At 42.2% G+C, this 16,596-nt stretch overlaps 1 protein-coding gene across 2 annotated transcripts in view; it reads right to left on the bottom strand.

Annotated features, from left to right (window-relative positions):
* Nucleotides 1-16,596, bottom strand: part of ANXA3 (annexin A3) — a 77,554-nt gene that overhangs the window by 38,596 nt on the left and 22,362 nt on the right. For both annotated transcript variants that reach the window (XM_070372563.1, XM_005890201.2), the window contains exons 3-5: nt 11,587-11,674; nt 4,534-4,628; nt 877-990 (exon numbers count right to left, since the gene is read on the bottom strand). In XM_070372563.1, the coding sequence (XP_070228664.1) occupies nt 877-990; nt 4,534-4,628; nt 11,587-11,674 (297 nt within the window). The remainder of the gene's footprint in view (nt 1-876; nt 991-4,533; nt 4,629-11,586; nt 11,675-16,596) is intronic.

Here is a 16,596-nt window from a genome sequence, read left to right as displayed (position 1 = left end):
AAGCTGAGAACGTCTGCAGAGCAGCAAGAAAGCCAGTACAGCTACAGCAATGAATTGGGGTGGTGGGCAGGAGAGGAGAGGGTGTAATGATCAGCTTTATGTGTCAATCTGGCCAGGCTACAGTCCTCAGTTATTCAATCAAACATTAATCTAGTGTTGCTGTGAAAGTATTTTGCAGTTACAGTCCATTATCGATCGACCTCATGGGGGAGCATCTTAGATATTCTAAGCAGGCCTAATTCAATCAGTCAAAGAGCCTTAATTAAGAAGAGAGCTGAGCTTCTCTGGGAAAAAAAAAAAAAAAATGGTAGCTTTGAAGTGTGAGAGGAAGTGAGGGATCAAGGATAGTTCTAGTTTTGGGGCCTAGGCAATGGGGTTAATGATGGGGCCACTAACTCTCAATGACAACAAAATAGAGAATTTGACTCCTCAGGTCAAAAAGCCAAAGTTGGACAATGTCCTTTCAGGCTAGGAACATGTGGGCTTAAGGTTCCACAACTGCTTCCCATTTCAGGGTTGTTCTAACAACTGGAGAGCATGGAATCTCCAAATCCATCACGTTGACTCCCATACCTCAAGGATGCAGGCCTTCCCCAGTGTCTCAGGGGTAAAGAACCCACTTGCCAATGCAGGTGACACAAGAGACTCAGGTTCAATCCCTGGGTCGGGAAGATCCCTGGAGAAGGAAACGGCAACCCACTCCAGTATTCTTGCCTGGAGAAGCCCATGGACAGAGGAGGCTGGCGGGTTACAGCCCACAGGGTCAAAGAGTCAGACATGACTGAGCAACTAGGCATGTGCTCAAGTGTGCACTGGAAGAAAGACACTTTCTGATCATCAAATCCTAGGCAGAAACGGCCTGTGCAGAACTCATACCTTCATGGATTTCTTCAGCTGTTTCGCATCGAACACTGCCGGTGGGGTCACGAGGGCTACCATGAGATGCTTGAAGTGGCCAGAGAGATCACCCTTCAAGTCGTCTTTCAGTTCCTGAAATTAAAAGAAAGAGAAAGAGAAAATCATGAACCACTTCTCTTCCTCCAAAGTCATCTAGTAATAGAAGAACATGAATGCATGAATTCAGACAAAAAACATGCACATCCACAGGAGATAAAGAGAAATGGTGAAAATACTTCTATGGCTATTAATCTGCATTTTATGACTGCTTCCAAAATGTTGTTTTATAGATGGTTTCCTGAAGGGAAGGCAGTGGAGGAGGTCCTGTGAGGGGCACAGATAGGAACTATTAAAATGCATTTCCCAGGCCCTTGATGTTCTCAGTGCTGGGGCTGGGTGAGGGAAGAGGATAGGGGAGGAGCCCCGTAATTCACACTCAGTTTTAACGGGAGGTGCTCCATTCCGCCTGGCTTCTCAGTGTCTGCCAAACAGCTTCGAAGGGAGAAGATGAGGGAAGACAGTGTGTTGTCATTTGCCTCTGCTCGGAGCATGGGACCAGGAGGCATCCAAAGCGGTTTTCTGGCAACAAGGGCAGGGGAAACTAGAAATGTGGCAACAGGGAAACCTTACTTATTGATACCCTCTTTCGGCAGTGTTTTCACACATTACTTAAGTCCAATCCATTTCCCTTGCTTGAAGGCAAGTAATATGGTTTCTATTTTTAATAGCCAAAGGAGTATTACTGAATAATTATTTTTCCTGCTTTTGATCTCCAGCCTGAAGGTGTTTGGCAGACACTGAGAAGACAGGCAGAATGGGGCACTTCCGGTTAAAACTGAGTGTGAATTACGGGGCTCCTCTCCTATCCTCTTCCCTCACCCAGCCCACCAGACTGCTATGACAATCTGGGTGCGGACCAACATCTTCTGTGACCCTGGGGGCCCAGTGGGGGTAGGCTCCTGCCAAAACAAATGGAATGGAGCCACTGTAGTCATCATGAGGGGTTTCCTCCTCAACAGCTACACTCCAACCCATCTGTCCTCTACCAGATCTTGCTTCACAGGCTCTCCTTCCGTCCCACTGTGAGGCGTGATTGTCATCCTTCCCCTCTATTCTTCTGCCGAGTTTTGGAAATCCTGGAAGGCCAATGGATCGTTCACATTCCCTGTACATGGGTATGTTGCCTTGGCCAGAAGCTTGGCAATTCTTTTAATTTGACAAGTGTTTACTGGGTACTGTGCCAGGCACTTAATGATGAGTTAGACACAATCCTTACCCCTAGGACACTATACCTAAAGGGAAAAACAGAAATAGTCAAAGATAAAATTTAAATATAATATATTAAATATCTGATAAAGGGAACACAGTGCTTCCTCAATGGCTCTGGAGTAAAGAAACTGCCTGCACTACAGGAGATGCGGTTTCAGTCCCTGGGTGGGGAAGGTCCCCTGAAGGCAGAAATGGCAACCCACTCCAGTATTTTTGCCAGGAAAATCCCATGGACAGCGGAACCTAGTGGGCTACAGTCAGTGGGGTCACAAAAAGTTGGACACAACTGAGTAACTGAGCACACACACAGAGGAAACACGGAGAAGGGTGTCTTAATGGAACTGTGGGCTGGGAGAACATTGTTGGGTGACGCCTTGGCTGCCTGTGGATGGTCATGACACCCTCTTGATTCTGGATCCAATAGCCTGACTGGGTTGTGTTTCTACTCTTCCCTTACCAGTTCATTATCCAGGCAGCTAAAATAATCTTTTAAAAATAAAAATTACGTTATAGCATTTCCCTTTGCAAAAGGCAAAGGAAAAAGGGGAAGATATACCCAACTGAATGCCGAGTTCCAGAGAATAGCAAGGAGAGATAAGAAAGCCTTCTTAATTGACCAATCCAAAGAAATAGAGGAAAACAATAGAATGGGAAAGACTAGAGAGCTCTTCAAGAAAATTAGAGATACCAACGGAACATTTCATGCAAACATGGGCACAATAAAGGACAGAAACAGCAAGGACCTAACAGAAGCAGAAGAGATTAAGAAGAGGTGGCAAGAATACACAGAAGAACTGTACAAAAAAGGTCTTAATGACCCAGATAACCATGATAATGTGATCACTCACCTAGAGCCAGACACCCTGGTGTGTGAAGTCAAGTGGACCTTAGGAAGCATTACCACGATCAAAACTAGTGGAGGTGATGGAATTCCATCTAACCTATTTCAAGTCTGTAAAGATGATGCTGTGAAAGTGCTGCGCTCAATATGCCAGCAAATTTGGAAAACTCAGCAGTGGCCACAGGACTAGAAAAGGTCAGTTTTCATTCCAATCCCAAACAAAGGCAATGCCAAAGAATGCTCAAACTACCACACAACTATGTTCATTTCACATGCTAGCCAAGTAATGCTCAAAATCCTTCAAGCTAGGCTTCAACAATATATGAACCGAGAATGTCCAGATGTACAAGCTGGATTTAAAAATGGCAGAGGAAACAGAGATCAAATTGCCAAATCTGATATGAACTGGAAAGGAGAGGATCTTTTCCAGTCCTGTGGTCACTGCTAATTTTCTTAAAGAGATCATAGAAAAAGCAAGACAATTCCAAAAGCCATCTACTTCTGCTTCATTGACTAAATGAAGCTAAAGCCTTTGACTGTGTGGATCACAACAAACTGAAAAATTCTGAAAGAGATGGGAATACCAGACCACCTTACCTGCCTCCTAAGAAACCTGTATGCAGCTCAAGAAGCAACAGTTAGTACCAGACGTGGAACAACAGACTGGTTCCAAATTTGGGGAAGGAGTACGTCAAGCCTGTATATTGTCACCCTGCTTATTTAAAGTCTGTACAGAGTATATCATGTGAAATGCAAAGAAGAATGCAAGAAACAAGCTGGAATCAATATTGCTGGGAAAAATATCAATAACCTCAGATATGCAGATGATACCAAACTAATGGCATCATGGGAACAGTAACTAAAGAGCCTCTTGACGAAGGTGAAAGAGGAGAGTGAAAAAGCTGGCCTAAAATGCAACACTCAAAAAACTAGGTGGAAAAGACACACAAAATGTTCCTGAAGAGTTCTTATTAAACTTCTGGTGTTTGCTAAGTTTTCATTCACTGAATGAATTAAAAACTCTATAATTACATAAATATATTAAAGCTGAAAGAGAAATTGAAGATCACCTAAGACAGGACTTATCAGATAACTGATCAGATGATTCTTTGTTGTGGGGACTGTCTCGTGCATTGAAGGATGTTGAGCAGCTTCTCTGATCTTGTCCCATGAGGTACCAGCAACATCCCTCTCCCACCAGTTGTGGCAATCAGCATGTCTGGAGATGCTGCCAAATAGCCACTGGGGAGCAAAATCATCCTTGATTTAGAGCCAATGATCCAAGGCAACCCTCCTTATTCAATGGTGAAGATAACTGAGGTCCATAAAGGTCAAATAACATGTCCAAGGCCATTCAGACAGTTAAGGGCAAAACCACGTCTATTCCGGGCTATTGACTGGATGTACTGGGCACTTTCTGTTACACTTGGCCTGAAATCAAAGATCTGGGGGCATCATCATGTGGGAGCAGCCCTGATCCAGCAGTGACTAGCTCATTACTGCCTGTTATGTTAGGGAAACCGTACCTTTCCACATAGTGCTTGATATTCCTTAGCAATCAGCTGCCGCTGTGCATTCGTCCTCTCAGTCAGAATGCTGATCAGTGTTTTCTCATCGGTCCCTAAATGAGACGAAAATAATTGTATTCACCATCAACCCAAATATGCTTAATATATCTGTCATGAACAAAAGAAAGATGATTAACTGTCTGAAACAGATGCAGAGAGGAAGGCATTTTAATTTCTAATTTCCAGGTCTTATCAGGTTGGCATCTTTATTTCTTTGATTCTCTGGCTTTGAGGAAAGAAAATTAACTTTATTTGGATAGTTTTAGGGGAAGAAAGCCATCATGGCTCAAATATTCCTATCCATACATCAGACAGAGGAAGAAGCCCAAGGATCACGCTGCTTTTGAAGTAGGTTTTTTTCATCCTTGTGAGGTTCAGTTACTGTCATTTCACCTTCTGTCTTTCTCTTATCTCCATATTTGGTATACAAAGTCATTTTTTTTCTCTAGAAAAAAGGAACTGATGCTAATTGAGAACCTACCACACACTAGGCACCTTTTATTTATTGTCATAGTTAATACTGCCCAGGGAAGTAGGTATGATTACACTGTTCTAAAGATAAAGATGTAAACATTTAGAAAACTCACCTCATTTGCCAAAGTCGTGCAGCTTTTAAGTGGCACAGCAAGAATTTGAATCTTAATCCAAATCTTTTAACCCAAAACATGTATTTCTATGTTCACTGGTCCATACCTTTTTCAGGCATTTCAGACCCATATACTTAACTACCCGTTTTACGTACAAGTAAAGGGCCGACGTTCAAGCTGGATTTAGAAAAGGCAGAGGAACCAGAGATCAAATTGCCAACATCTGCTGGACCACTGAAAAAGCGAGAGTTCCAGAAAAACATCTACTTCTGCTTTATTGACTACGCTAAAGCCTTTGACTATGTGGATCACAACAAACTGTGGAAAATTCTGAAAGAGATGGGAATACCAGACCACCTGATCTGCCTCCTGAGAAATCTGTACGCAGGTCAAGAAGCAACAGCTACAACTGGACATGGAACAAGAGACTGGTTCCAAATAGTAAAAGGAGTACATCAAGTATTGTCGCCCTGCTTATTTAACTTATATGCAGAGTACATCAGGAGAAGGCAATGGCAACCCACTCCAGTACTCTTGCCTGGAAAATCCCATGGGCGGAGGAGCCTGGTAGGCTGCAGTCTGTGCGGTCTCGAAGTGTCGGACATGACTGAGCGACTTCACTTTCACTTTTCACTTTCATGCACTGGAGAAGGAAATGGCAACCCACTCCAGTGTTCTTGCCTGGGGAATCCCAGGGACGGGGGGAGCCTGGTGGGCTGCTGTCTATGGGGTCGCACAGAGTCAGACATGACTGAAGCGACTTAGCAGCAGCAGCAGAGTACATCAAGAGAAATGCTGGATTGGATGAAGCACAAGCTGGAATCAACATTGCTGGCAGAAATATCAATAACTTCAGATATGCAGATGACACCACACTTATGGCAGAAAGTGAAGAACTAAAGAGCCTCTTGATGAAAGTGAAAGAGGAGAGTGAAAAAGTTGGTTTAAAACTCAACATTCAGAAAACTAAGATCATTGCATCTGGTCCCATCACTTCAAGGCAAATAGAGGGGAAAACAGTGGAAACAGTGACAGATTTTATTTTGGGGGGCTTCAAAATCACTGCAGATGGTGACTACAGTCATGAAAGTAAAAAACGCTTGCTCCTCGGAAGAAAAGTTATGACCAACCTAGAGAGCATATTAAAAAGCAGAGACATTGCTTTGCCAACAAAGGTCTGTTTAGTCAAAGCTTTGGTTTTTCCAGTAGTCATGTATGGATGTGGGTTCAGTTCAGTTCAGTCACTCAGTCGTGTCCGAATCTTTTCGACCCCATGAATCGCAGCACACCAGGCCTCCCTGTCCATCACCAACTCCCGGAGTTCACTCAAACTCATGTCCATCGAGTCGGTGATGCCATCCAGCCATCTCAACCTCTGTCATCGCCTTTTCCTCCTGCCCCTAATCCCTCCCAGCATCAGAGTCTTTTCCAATGAGTCAACTCTTCGAATGAGGTGGCCAAAGTACTGGAGTTTCAGCTTCAGCATCACGTGAGAGTTGGACTATAAAGAAAGCTGACCCAAGAATTGATGCTTTTGAACTGTGGTGTTGGAGAAGACTCTTGAGAGTCCCTTGGACTGCAAGGAGATCCAACCAGTCCATCCTAAAGGGAATCAGTCCTGAATATTCTTTGGAAGGACTGATGTTGAAGCTGAAACTCCAATACTTTGGCCCCATGATGCGAAGAACTGACTCACTGGAAATGACTGATGCTGGGAAAGATTGAAGGCAGGAGGAGAAGGGGACAACAGAGGATGAGATGGTTGGATGGCATCACTGACTCGATGGACATGAGTTTGAGTAGGCTCCGGGAGTTGGTGATGGACAGGGCAGCCTGGCATGTTGAAGTCCATAGAGTCGCAGAGTCAGACACAACTGAGCGAATGAACTGAACTGAAAGGGTTGATGCGTGCCTGGCATGAAAATGACCTCTACGTCACCATTTTCTTAGTAATTTAGTATTAAGATATTGTTGGAAGTTGTGTCTACTCCTTTGTGGTAGAGGACTACCCCTGGGTTGGGGGCTGTGAGTTGGCTAGAATGGTATAAAAGATCAGCAGGAACTCAAGGCTCATCTTCTCCATGCTGCATGATCCATACACGCCTTGGTCTCATTTGTCCATGGCAGTGGTGCACACTCTACACGAATGATGGGGCAAAAGAAACTGTATTTGACTAGCTGCTGGGCCTCCCAGTGGAAGATGCTGCCCCAGTGGATCTCTGGTCTTGTATTCTCTGTATAGTTAAGGAAACAAAGTTAGATTAAATTCTCATTGTGCTCTGTGAATCTTATTATCAACTCAGACCTGTCATGGCATCTGGACCGGTGTATGACTGAACACCTCTAACTACAAGTGTCTCAAACTCAGCTGCTCCAGGGTGCATTCATTCTATTTGGATTCTATTTGCATTAATTCCACTGGATTTAATTCTATTTTATTCATTCTATTCTATTTCCTCTCTAACTTGTCTTTCATTCTATGTTCCCTGTCAATGATACCACAACAGATACAGTCTATTGTGAAGAAAGCTGAGTGCTGAAGAATGGATGCTTTTGAACTGTGGTGTTGGAGAAGATGCTTGAGAGTCCCTTGGACTGCAAGGAGATCCAACCAGTCCATTCTGAAGGAGATCAGCCCTGGGTGTTCTTTGGAAGGAATGATGCTAAAGCTGAAACTCCAATACTTTGGCCACCTCATGCGAAGAGTTGACTTGTTGGAAAAGACTCCGATGCTGGGAGGGATTGGGGGCAGGAGGAAAAGGGGATGACAGGATGAGATGGTTGGATGGCATCACCGACTCAATGGACATGAGTTTGAGTGAACTCTGGGAGTTGGTGATGGACAGGGAGGCTTGGTGTGCTGCAATTCATGGGGTTGCAAAGAGTCGGACACGACTGAGCAACTGAACTGAACTGAACTGAACTGAATAGATACAGTCATCCAAGCAAAGATGCTCAAGTCATCCTATACTCCTTTCTTTTCCCTACTCTTTATGTTGTAGCAATCAACTGAATCTCTTGAATTTGTCCTCTTTTCTGCTACTGTGCATTCATCATATTTTACCTGGAAACTTCAATAGCCTCCTAACTTGATCCCATTATAATTCATACTGTAGAGTTCTGCTTAACTAAATTTTTAAAACACATCAGATCATATCAATTCCTTGATAGAAATCTTAAAGATTCTCTGTAATCTTCAGGATGAAGCTTAAGCTCCTTAGCTTGTGTACCAGTTTATTCGGACCTAGCTTGGGCTTCCCTTGTAGCTTAGTTGGTAAAGAATCTGCCTACGACGCAGGAGCCTGGGTTTGATTTCTGAGTCAGGAAGATCCCCTGGAGAAGGAAATGGCAATCCACTCGAGTATTCTTGCTGGAGAATCCCATGGACTGTAGCCTGCCAGGCTCCTCTGTCCATGGGGTCGCAAGAGTCGGACATGACTTAGTGACTAAAACCACCACCACCAGCTCTTGCCTCATGTCTCTTGTCTAATTTCCCACCCCCTTCTCTGCAACTCTATACCTTATGCCCCTAAATTCCAGAGAGAACTAACCACCCACAATCACATGTAGGTTGTACATCAGGCAATCTCTCCTCTCTTATTTCTGCAAATGCTCAAGACCAGAAATTAAACCAAGATGCCTAATGGTTCAGAGGCTGGATCTCACATGTCCCTAAGGCAAATGCCACCTCGACACTTCGTTTTACAAATGAAAACCTCCTCAGAGTGGGTCTGCAAACCTATGAAGAAACATAATGTAAAGGAAGAAAGACAACAGAGAGAATTTAAAGACCATTAATTCATTCAGTTTGACAATAGCCTCATGGAAAAGTCTATTCAACACTGTGTGGAAATAGGGAAACTAAGAGGTAGATAAAGAAATAACTTTCATTTAAAAATAGAAAGAAAAAAAAAACCCTAAACAGGCAGAAATACAATAATATTAAACTGATATAAAACCTTAATAGTATAATTCATGAAACTTGACAAACTGACCCTAAAATTTATAGGAGAGGGCAAGGAGCCAAGAAGAAAAACTCCTGCTTTACTAGACACCAGTGTCACCATAAAATAATAATAGTAGTTATGACAATGTTGTATAAAGATGGGGAGAGGCAAATAGACCAATGGAATATAACAGAGAGCAGAAAAATAGCAAAGTTTATGAGACAGTGGTGGCATTACAAATCTGTGTGGAAAGGATGAACTCTTCAATCGGTTGCACTGGGACAATTGCACAGCCACATAAAATCAAATTAGATTTAAATGCCATTCACAAACATTTATTCCAGGAAGATTAAAGATCTCAATGTTAAAAATAAGATTGTAAAATCTGGGGGAGAAAATACAGCAGGGTATCTTTATGTGCTCAGCACAGAAAAGACCCTAAGTATAAGTTATTACAAAAAATATTGGTAAAGTTAATTTCACTAAAATTTAAAACTTCTATTCAATTAAAGTTACTGTAGGCAATGTGAAAAGGAAATCACATTCTGAGAAAAGATGTTTTCATAGCTTGTAATTTAAAAAAATGTTTCATACCCATAATTTATTTTAAAAAATAAATTAAAAAATTCTTTCTTGCCAAGCCAAAGAACACAACCCAACTGAAAAATGGATAAAAGGTATGGAGGAGTAATTCATGGGAAAGGAAGCCAATAAACAAGAAAAAATGCTTAACTGCATCAGTAATGAGGGATAAGAGAGAGGAAGGAAATAGAATGCGGTACATTTTTAGACCCACTCTATTGGATGATCATGGCAAGTATGGACGAGAATACTGAGCAAGAGGAAGTCTTATACATTGCTGGTGCCGTGTGTGTGCTCAGTCGCTCAGTTGTGTCTGACTCTTTGTGATCCCATGGACTGCAGCCCACCAGGATACTCTGTCCACGGGATTTTCCAGGCAAGAATATTGGAGTGGGTTGCCATTTCCTTCTGCAGGGGATCTTCCTGACCGAGGAATGGAACCTGTGTCTCTTGCATTGGCTGGCGGATTTTTTACTGTTGTGCCACCTGGGAAACCATATTGCTGGTAGGAATGCTAATTTGTAAATTCATTTGAGAGAGCGGTTTGGCAAAATTTCTAGTAAATTTATATTCTAGAGAGATGCTAGCAAACATTCACAAAAGACATAAGCACAACTATTTCAGTGCAGTACTTTTATACTGTAATAGAAAAGAATTGTAGGCAATTTAAAAGTTCCATCACTATTTCCATCTTACGACATAGTAATTCAATAGACTACTCTGCAGTTAAAATTAATGAACTAGAGCTAAACATATCAACATGGATAAATCTCAAAAACATAATGTTAAGGGATAAAAAATAAGTTGCAGAAGAATACCTGCTGTAGGATTTCAATTTATACTGTTTGAGCCCATGCAAAACAATATGTACGTACATACGGAGTACAGAATTAAAAGTTTCATGGAAATATATTTCTGATTTAGAATGGTGTTTATCTCTAGAGAATGGGGTGGGAATGAGATCCAGACAGAATCAGAAGGCACCGTGTCTGTAATGACTCCGGTGGTAATGACGATGACTGTTGATAGCAGTGATGGTCATGGCGGTGTTTGGAAGTGAGTGTTAGTTGCTCAGTCAGTGTCCCGCATCGGGAGGCGGGTTCTTTACCACTAGCGCCACCCCGGAAGCCATGGTAGTGTTTAGTAGGAAATAAACATGGCAAATATTAAGACTGGATAAAACTGGGTTCCTGGGCTTCCCCACTGGTCCAGTGGTTTAAGAATCCGCCTTGCAATGCCAAGGTCACTGGTTCAATCCTTGGTTTGGGAAGATCCCACATGCCGTAGGGAAACATGCCCCACAACTACTAAAGCCCGTGTGCCCTACAGCCTGTGCTCCACAAGAGAAGCCACTGTAATGAGAAGCCCTCCCGCTGCAACCAGAGTGGCCCCGGCTCGCCACCACGAGAGAAAGCCAGTGCACGGCAGCGAAGGTCCAGCACAGCCGTAGATAAAAGTAAATAAATAAGAACGTAAATACCTCTTCAAGGCCATGCCTATCCCCACTGACAGTCTCCTGGTGTTGTGAAAGCACAGTACGCTGGAAGAAACCTGGTATTTCAATCACGGGTTTGAATCCCAGCTCTGCCACTCATGTATGACCCTAGGAAAATGACTCAATACCTCTGAGCTGCAGTTCCCCCATCTGTAAACTAAAGAAAATAAAAGTCTCCACCTCATACGATTGTCGTGGGAAAACACACACACACACACACACACACACACATATGTAGACTGGGTACCCTATACTTTTGCTCTTCACAAGTTTTTAAAGTGCCTTACAATTTCTCTAATTAAGTAAAAAAGGCGACTTGGGCAACCTGAACCCACGCACTTTTAGCTTAAATTCCTGATCTGCTTCAACAGTAAGAAAGAAATGGTAAAGCATTACTCACCAATTCCTCTGATGGCCTTACGAATCGCTTCAGCATCCACCGATGGGTTAAAGCCAGCATAATCTCTTATTGTCCCTCGCTTTCCAACCTAGAAAGAAATAACCGACAGTCCCACCAGTTCACAGTGACATCTTTACTTATAGTACATATGCATATTCCCATATGCCTACTGGAAACTCATAACAAAGCCATAATTTGCACACCTTCTTATCACTTCAGGGGTGGTTCAAGACTCTCCTGGCTTGGATACGCAGGCAACATGACAACTACCCCATATAAAAGGCCTCTCCTTTTCTGGGTCACAAATTGAAAATATAAAACATTTGTTCCCTAGAGCAATGAATTATGTCAATTGTGGTAACTCTGAAGAATATTTGCTTAAAAGCTGCATCTTCATGAAAGCGATGAGAAAGCAGGAATTTCCTGCATCCTCTGTTTTCATGGGATTATTCAAAGCTCTTCACTGCATCTCACGAAGTAATTGTGGCTCACAGGCCTCAAGACGTTTTAATTAATGTTGACCATCCTCCCTGGGGAACCCTACCCAAAGGATCCATAAATGAAAACCCTATTAGGACTGTCTGTTCTTAAGCTTTGTTTAATGGAAATACAATTGTGGCGAATAAATTATCTTCTGAAGGCTCCACCGACACAGGTCTTCAGGAACAGCATGGAAATGAAAACATGCCATAATACTAATTTTAAGCACATAATTTAAATTTTTTTCAGTAAGCTGGGAAAGACTATTCTATAGAAGGAAAAAAATTTCTTAAAATTGCTTAAGAGAAATTGAGAAAAATCCAAGTAAACATGTACTTCTATGGCATTTCTTAAATCTCTGAATAAAAATCTGTCTATAATAATACTGCTTTCTTTCTAAACTGATCTTCCCATCCTATTACTGAATAATACTGCCTCTGTTGTCTTGTGTTACGATGTTTCATTCAGGATCTCCTGAAGTGTTTAGTATTTTCATCAACGGACATTATCTTGTCATGTGAAAGTGAATGGAAAATTGATGTACTGACAGTAAAAAATGATAATCTGCTGATTCAGTAGATTTGACTGAGTAATTTGTTTCAATACAATCCAACATCATTTTACCTTAAGGTGTCCAAAATAGAGTTTTGATACTAAAAAAGTAAGTACAGGATTTCCCTGGTGGTATAGAGGATAAGAATCTGCCAGCCAACGCAGGGGACACAGATTGGATCCTGATTCGGAAAGATTCCACGTGGTATGGAGCAACTAAGCCCACCAGCCACAACCTCCGATCTTGCATTCTAGAGCCTATGAGCCAGAACTACTGAAGCCTGTGGGCCTAGGGCCTGTGCTCCAAAGGGAAGCCACTGCACTGAGCAGCCTGAGCGCTGCAACTAGAGAAAGCCCACACAGCAGTGAAGACCCAGGGCAGTCAAATAAATGAATAAATAAAAATTTTTGGAAAGTGATTATACCAAGTTAGAAACTAGTCATGAATGTACTCGATCTAAACCACCTCTAAGGAATCAGTCACTTCAACATAATCTTTGGAGAATTCTCTTTCTTCAAGACTTAATAAGCATTTTACGGATTAACACACAGCCAATCGACTTCATTTCAGTTCTAGTCCTTTGTGAACTTTTGTGTTTATCTTATCTGTCCACCTTTCCTGTGTGGCATTTTAGAAGAACCATCACAATATTGGAGCTTTTGAGTGCTTTGTGACCGGCACTATGCCAGGCATTTTTAAAATCCATTAACTATATAACCTGTATAATGGTCCCAATGAATAAGAATGACCCATGTCACATATGAGAGACCAAGAATTAAGAAAATTGGCGATAATGAGAACCTACTGTGTAGCTCAGGGAACTCTACTCAGTGTTCTGCGGTGATCTATTTATAAATGGGAAGGAAATCCAGAAAAGAGGTCATATATGAATATGTATGGGGCTTCCCTGGCGGCTCAGAAAGTCCGCCTGCAATGCAGGAGACATGGGTTCCATCTTTAGGTCGGGAAGATCCCCTGGAGAAGGGAATGCCAGCCCACTCCAGTATTCTTGTCTGGAGAATTCCATGGACAGAGAAGCCTGGCTGGCTACAGTCCGTGAAGTCGCAAAATGTCGGACACGGCTGAGCAACTAACACTTTCACTTTCACTTTTCATGTTTATGTATGGCTGTTTCACTTTGCTGTACAGGAGAAAGGAACACAACATTGTAAAGCAATATACTCCAATAAATATTAATTTAAAAATAAATTTAAAAAGAAACAGCCAAATTGTCGGGGGGAGAGGGGAGAAGATTGGAGAACTTGCTCAAGTCCACATAGCTGGTTAAGCAACAGAATCTGAATCTGAAATCTGTCTTGACCATTGCAGCCCTTTCCTTGTCTGTCTTAAAATGCAGTCTCTGCACCGCCTGGGCTGATTCTGCTGTGAAATAAAATTCACATTTTATGGCAAGACAAGTAAAATTTACACATAAAAATTTCTCTGCCCTTTGGTCTCCTCTCTCCCCAACACTGTGCACCATGTAAATTCATTATGCACAGAACAGACCTTGCCCATCGGCAGGAATACCTGCTCAGCCATAAAGAGCAACATTCTCCCAATACCAACATGACAGCTTCTTAGAGATAACATTCTTCTCCTTGATCTTGGAAGAGGTCATGGTGACGCAACACTGTACCTACCGATGTGGACTGTGTGAACGGTCAATAATACGTCATTTAAGGAACAGCTAGCTCTCTGTCTCAAAAAAGTTAACACACCTGTGCTTTGACTTCTCGTGGGCAGAACAGTCCTTGAAGCTTTCTGAGAGCCTCTTCCCAGGTCATAATCCTCAATCTGGCTTGAATAAAATTTTCCACTTCTTTCAGAGATTGACTGATTAATTTTTCGTTGATTAAAATGCGTATGACCAGGCCCTACTCTAGACATATGAAATAATGGTCTTTAGAAATGAGGTGTTAGACACTTCATGTTTTAGAAGCTTGAGAGTCCCTTGGACAACAAGGAGATTAAACCAGTCAATTCTAAAGGAAATCAATCCTGAATATTCATTGCAGGGATTGATGCTGAAGCTGAAGCTCCAATACTTTGGCTACCTGATTCGAAGAACTGACTCATTGGAAAAGACCCTGATGCTGGGAAAGACTGAGGGCAGGAGGAGAAGGGGATGACAGAGGATGAGATGGTTGGATGGCATCACTGACTCAATGGACATGAGTTTGAGCAAACTCCGGGAGATGGTGAAGGACAGGGAAGCCTGGTGTGCTTCAGTTCACAGGGTCCGAAAGAGTCGGATACAACTAAGCGACTGAACAGCAACTGGTGTTTCTGTGTCAGGGAGATACTCACATGGTTGCTTTTGAATAAAAAGACTAAATTCAGTCAGACTCTAATTGTCCATGAATTATGAAAACTCAGGGTTTTCATTCTAGCTGTGACCTTTTCACTGCCCTCTGCTACCAACACATGAAAATATGCTGAAATTCCAATGCACAAACTAAGAAGGATGAAATTCCCAACCCATTATGCAACTTGCTACTCTTATAAGAATTTAACGGGAAAAAGCTAATTTAATTAAAAGGAAAAACTACACACACACACACACATCAGCATGACAAATGGGCATTCTGAAATGGAATCTTGGTGAAATCTTTCAGACTGCTTCAGACATTTAAATGAGCAGTATATTCACCTGACAGAGCTTCTTGCCCCAAACACTCAGAAATAAAAACACGACTTATGGAAAAATATCTTACAGTAAAAGAACTTAATGGACTCTTAAATTAATGTATGTCAGGCAGGGAACAAAGTGCTTCACAGACATCTTCTTTAAGTTTTCTGATGACCTTAATGAGGGGAGGGGGAAGGCTGTATCATTTCCATTTAAAAACAGAAGAAGAAACTGGATCTCAGAGAGATTATTTGCTTGACATAACTCTGCTCTCTGCTACTAAGGACAGACCCGGAATTGGAACCCACTTCCTGGTGACTAAATCGCCCTGAGGTCTCCACCACGTTGTAAGGCCTCAGGACACTCCATATTAATGGTTCTCAAAGTGCAGTTCCTGGATCAGCAGCATCAGCCTTGCCTGGGAACTTGGTAGAAATGCAAATTCTCAGGCCCCACCCCCGTCTTACTGAATCAACAACTCTGGTGTGAAGATTCAGGGTCCATGTTTTCACAAGCCCTCTAGAGGATTTAATGCTCTAACTTGTTTGAGAATCACTGCCCTATTTCGTTCTTAGTTGCCCAGAAAACCAAAACAAAATTGAGCAAACAATTCATAGATTCTTTTACAGGCGTGGAAGAAGAATTTGATGATGAGCTCACTGTTTCAGGAATGTTGGCATTTTTACAACCAAACAAAACTGCTTGCATTGCCTGCTCCACGGCAGGCTTAATTCTTTGACATTTAAATTATTAATCAATACTTAGCTTATTTCCATGAACGCTACTACCCTAACAAAGTGTCAGTGCTAGTGCAGGACATCACATGAATGCACGGCAAAGTCTTTTTATTTTTAATCAAGATTGATCAGATTTTCATCCACATCCCTTTAAAGCATTTTTTCCCCCCTCCAACTTGACCGTCAGATGCCCCCAAAGGGAACGTGATCCTGAAACCAGTTGGAAAATAAATTTACAGCAAGGAATGTCTAAATAAAGGGAGGAAATAACAGCTCTTAACATTAATAACAATTGCTGCTACTCACGATTTACTAAGCACGTTTTCTGCATTAGCTCATTCAGGCCTCACAGTAAACTGATAAGGCAGATAGAGTATCAGTAAATCCCATCTGTAGATGAAGATGAAGCTGTTGCCCAAGTTCACAAAACTGGCAAGTGGTCAGTCTTTGCTCCTAATGCTAGATGCATCTACTTCATGCCTACTTAATTTTCCATGATGCTCTAAAACTCTCCTTCACATGTCGGTTGTAGCACGTGACATCTTGAAGCCACTGGCATGGCCAAGCCAGTCCTGGGGAGCTGTCTGCTACTACGCTTGAGAGACGCC

This window comes from Bos mutus, chromosome 6 (genome assembly GCF_027580195.1).
Source record: "Bos mutus isolate GX-2022 chromosome 6, NWIPB_WYAK_1.1, whole genome shotgun sequence".
NCBI lineage: Eukaryota > Metazoa > Chordata > Mammalia > Artiodactyla > Bovidae > Bos > Bos mutus.
This window is presented reverse-complemented; position numbering and strand designations above follow the sequence as displayed.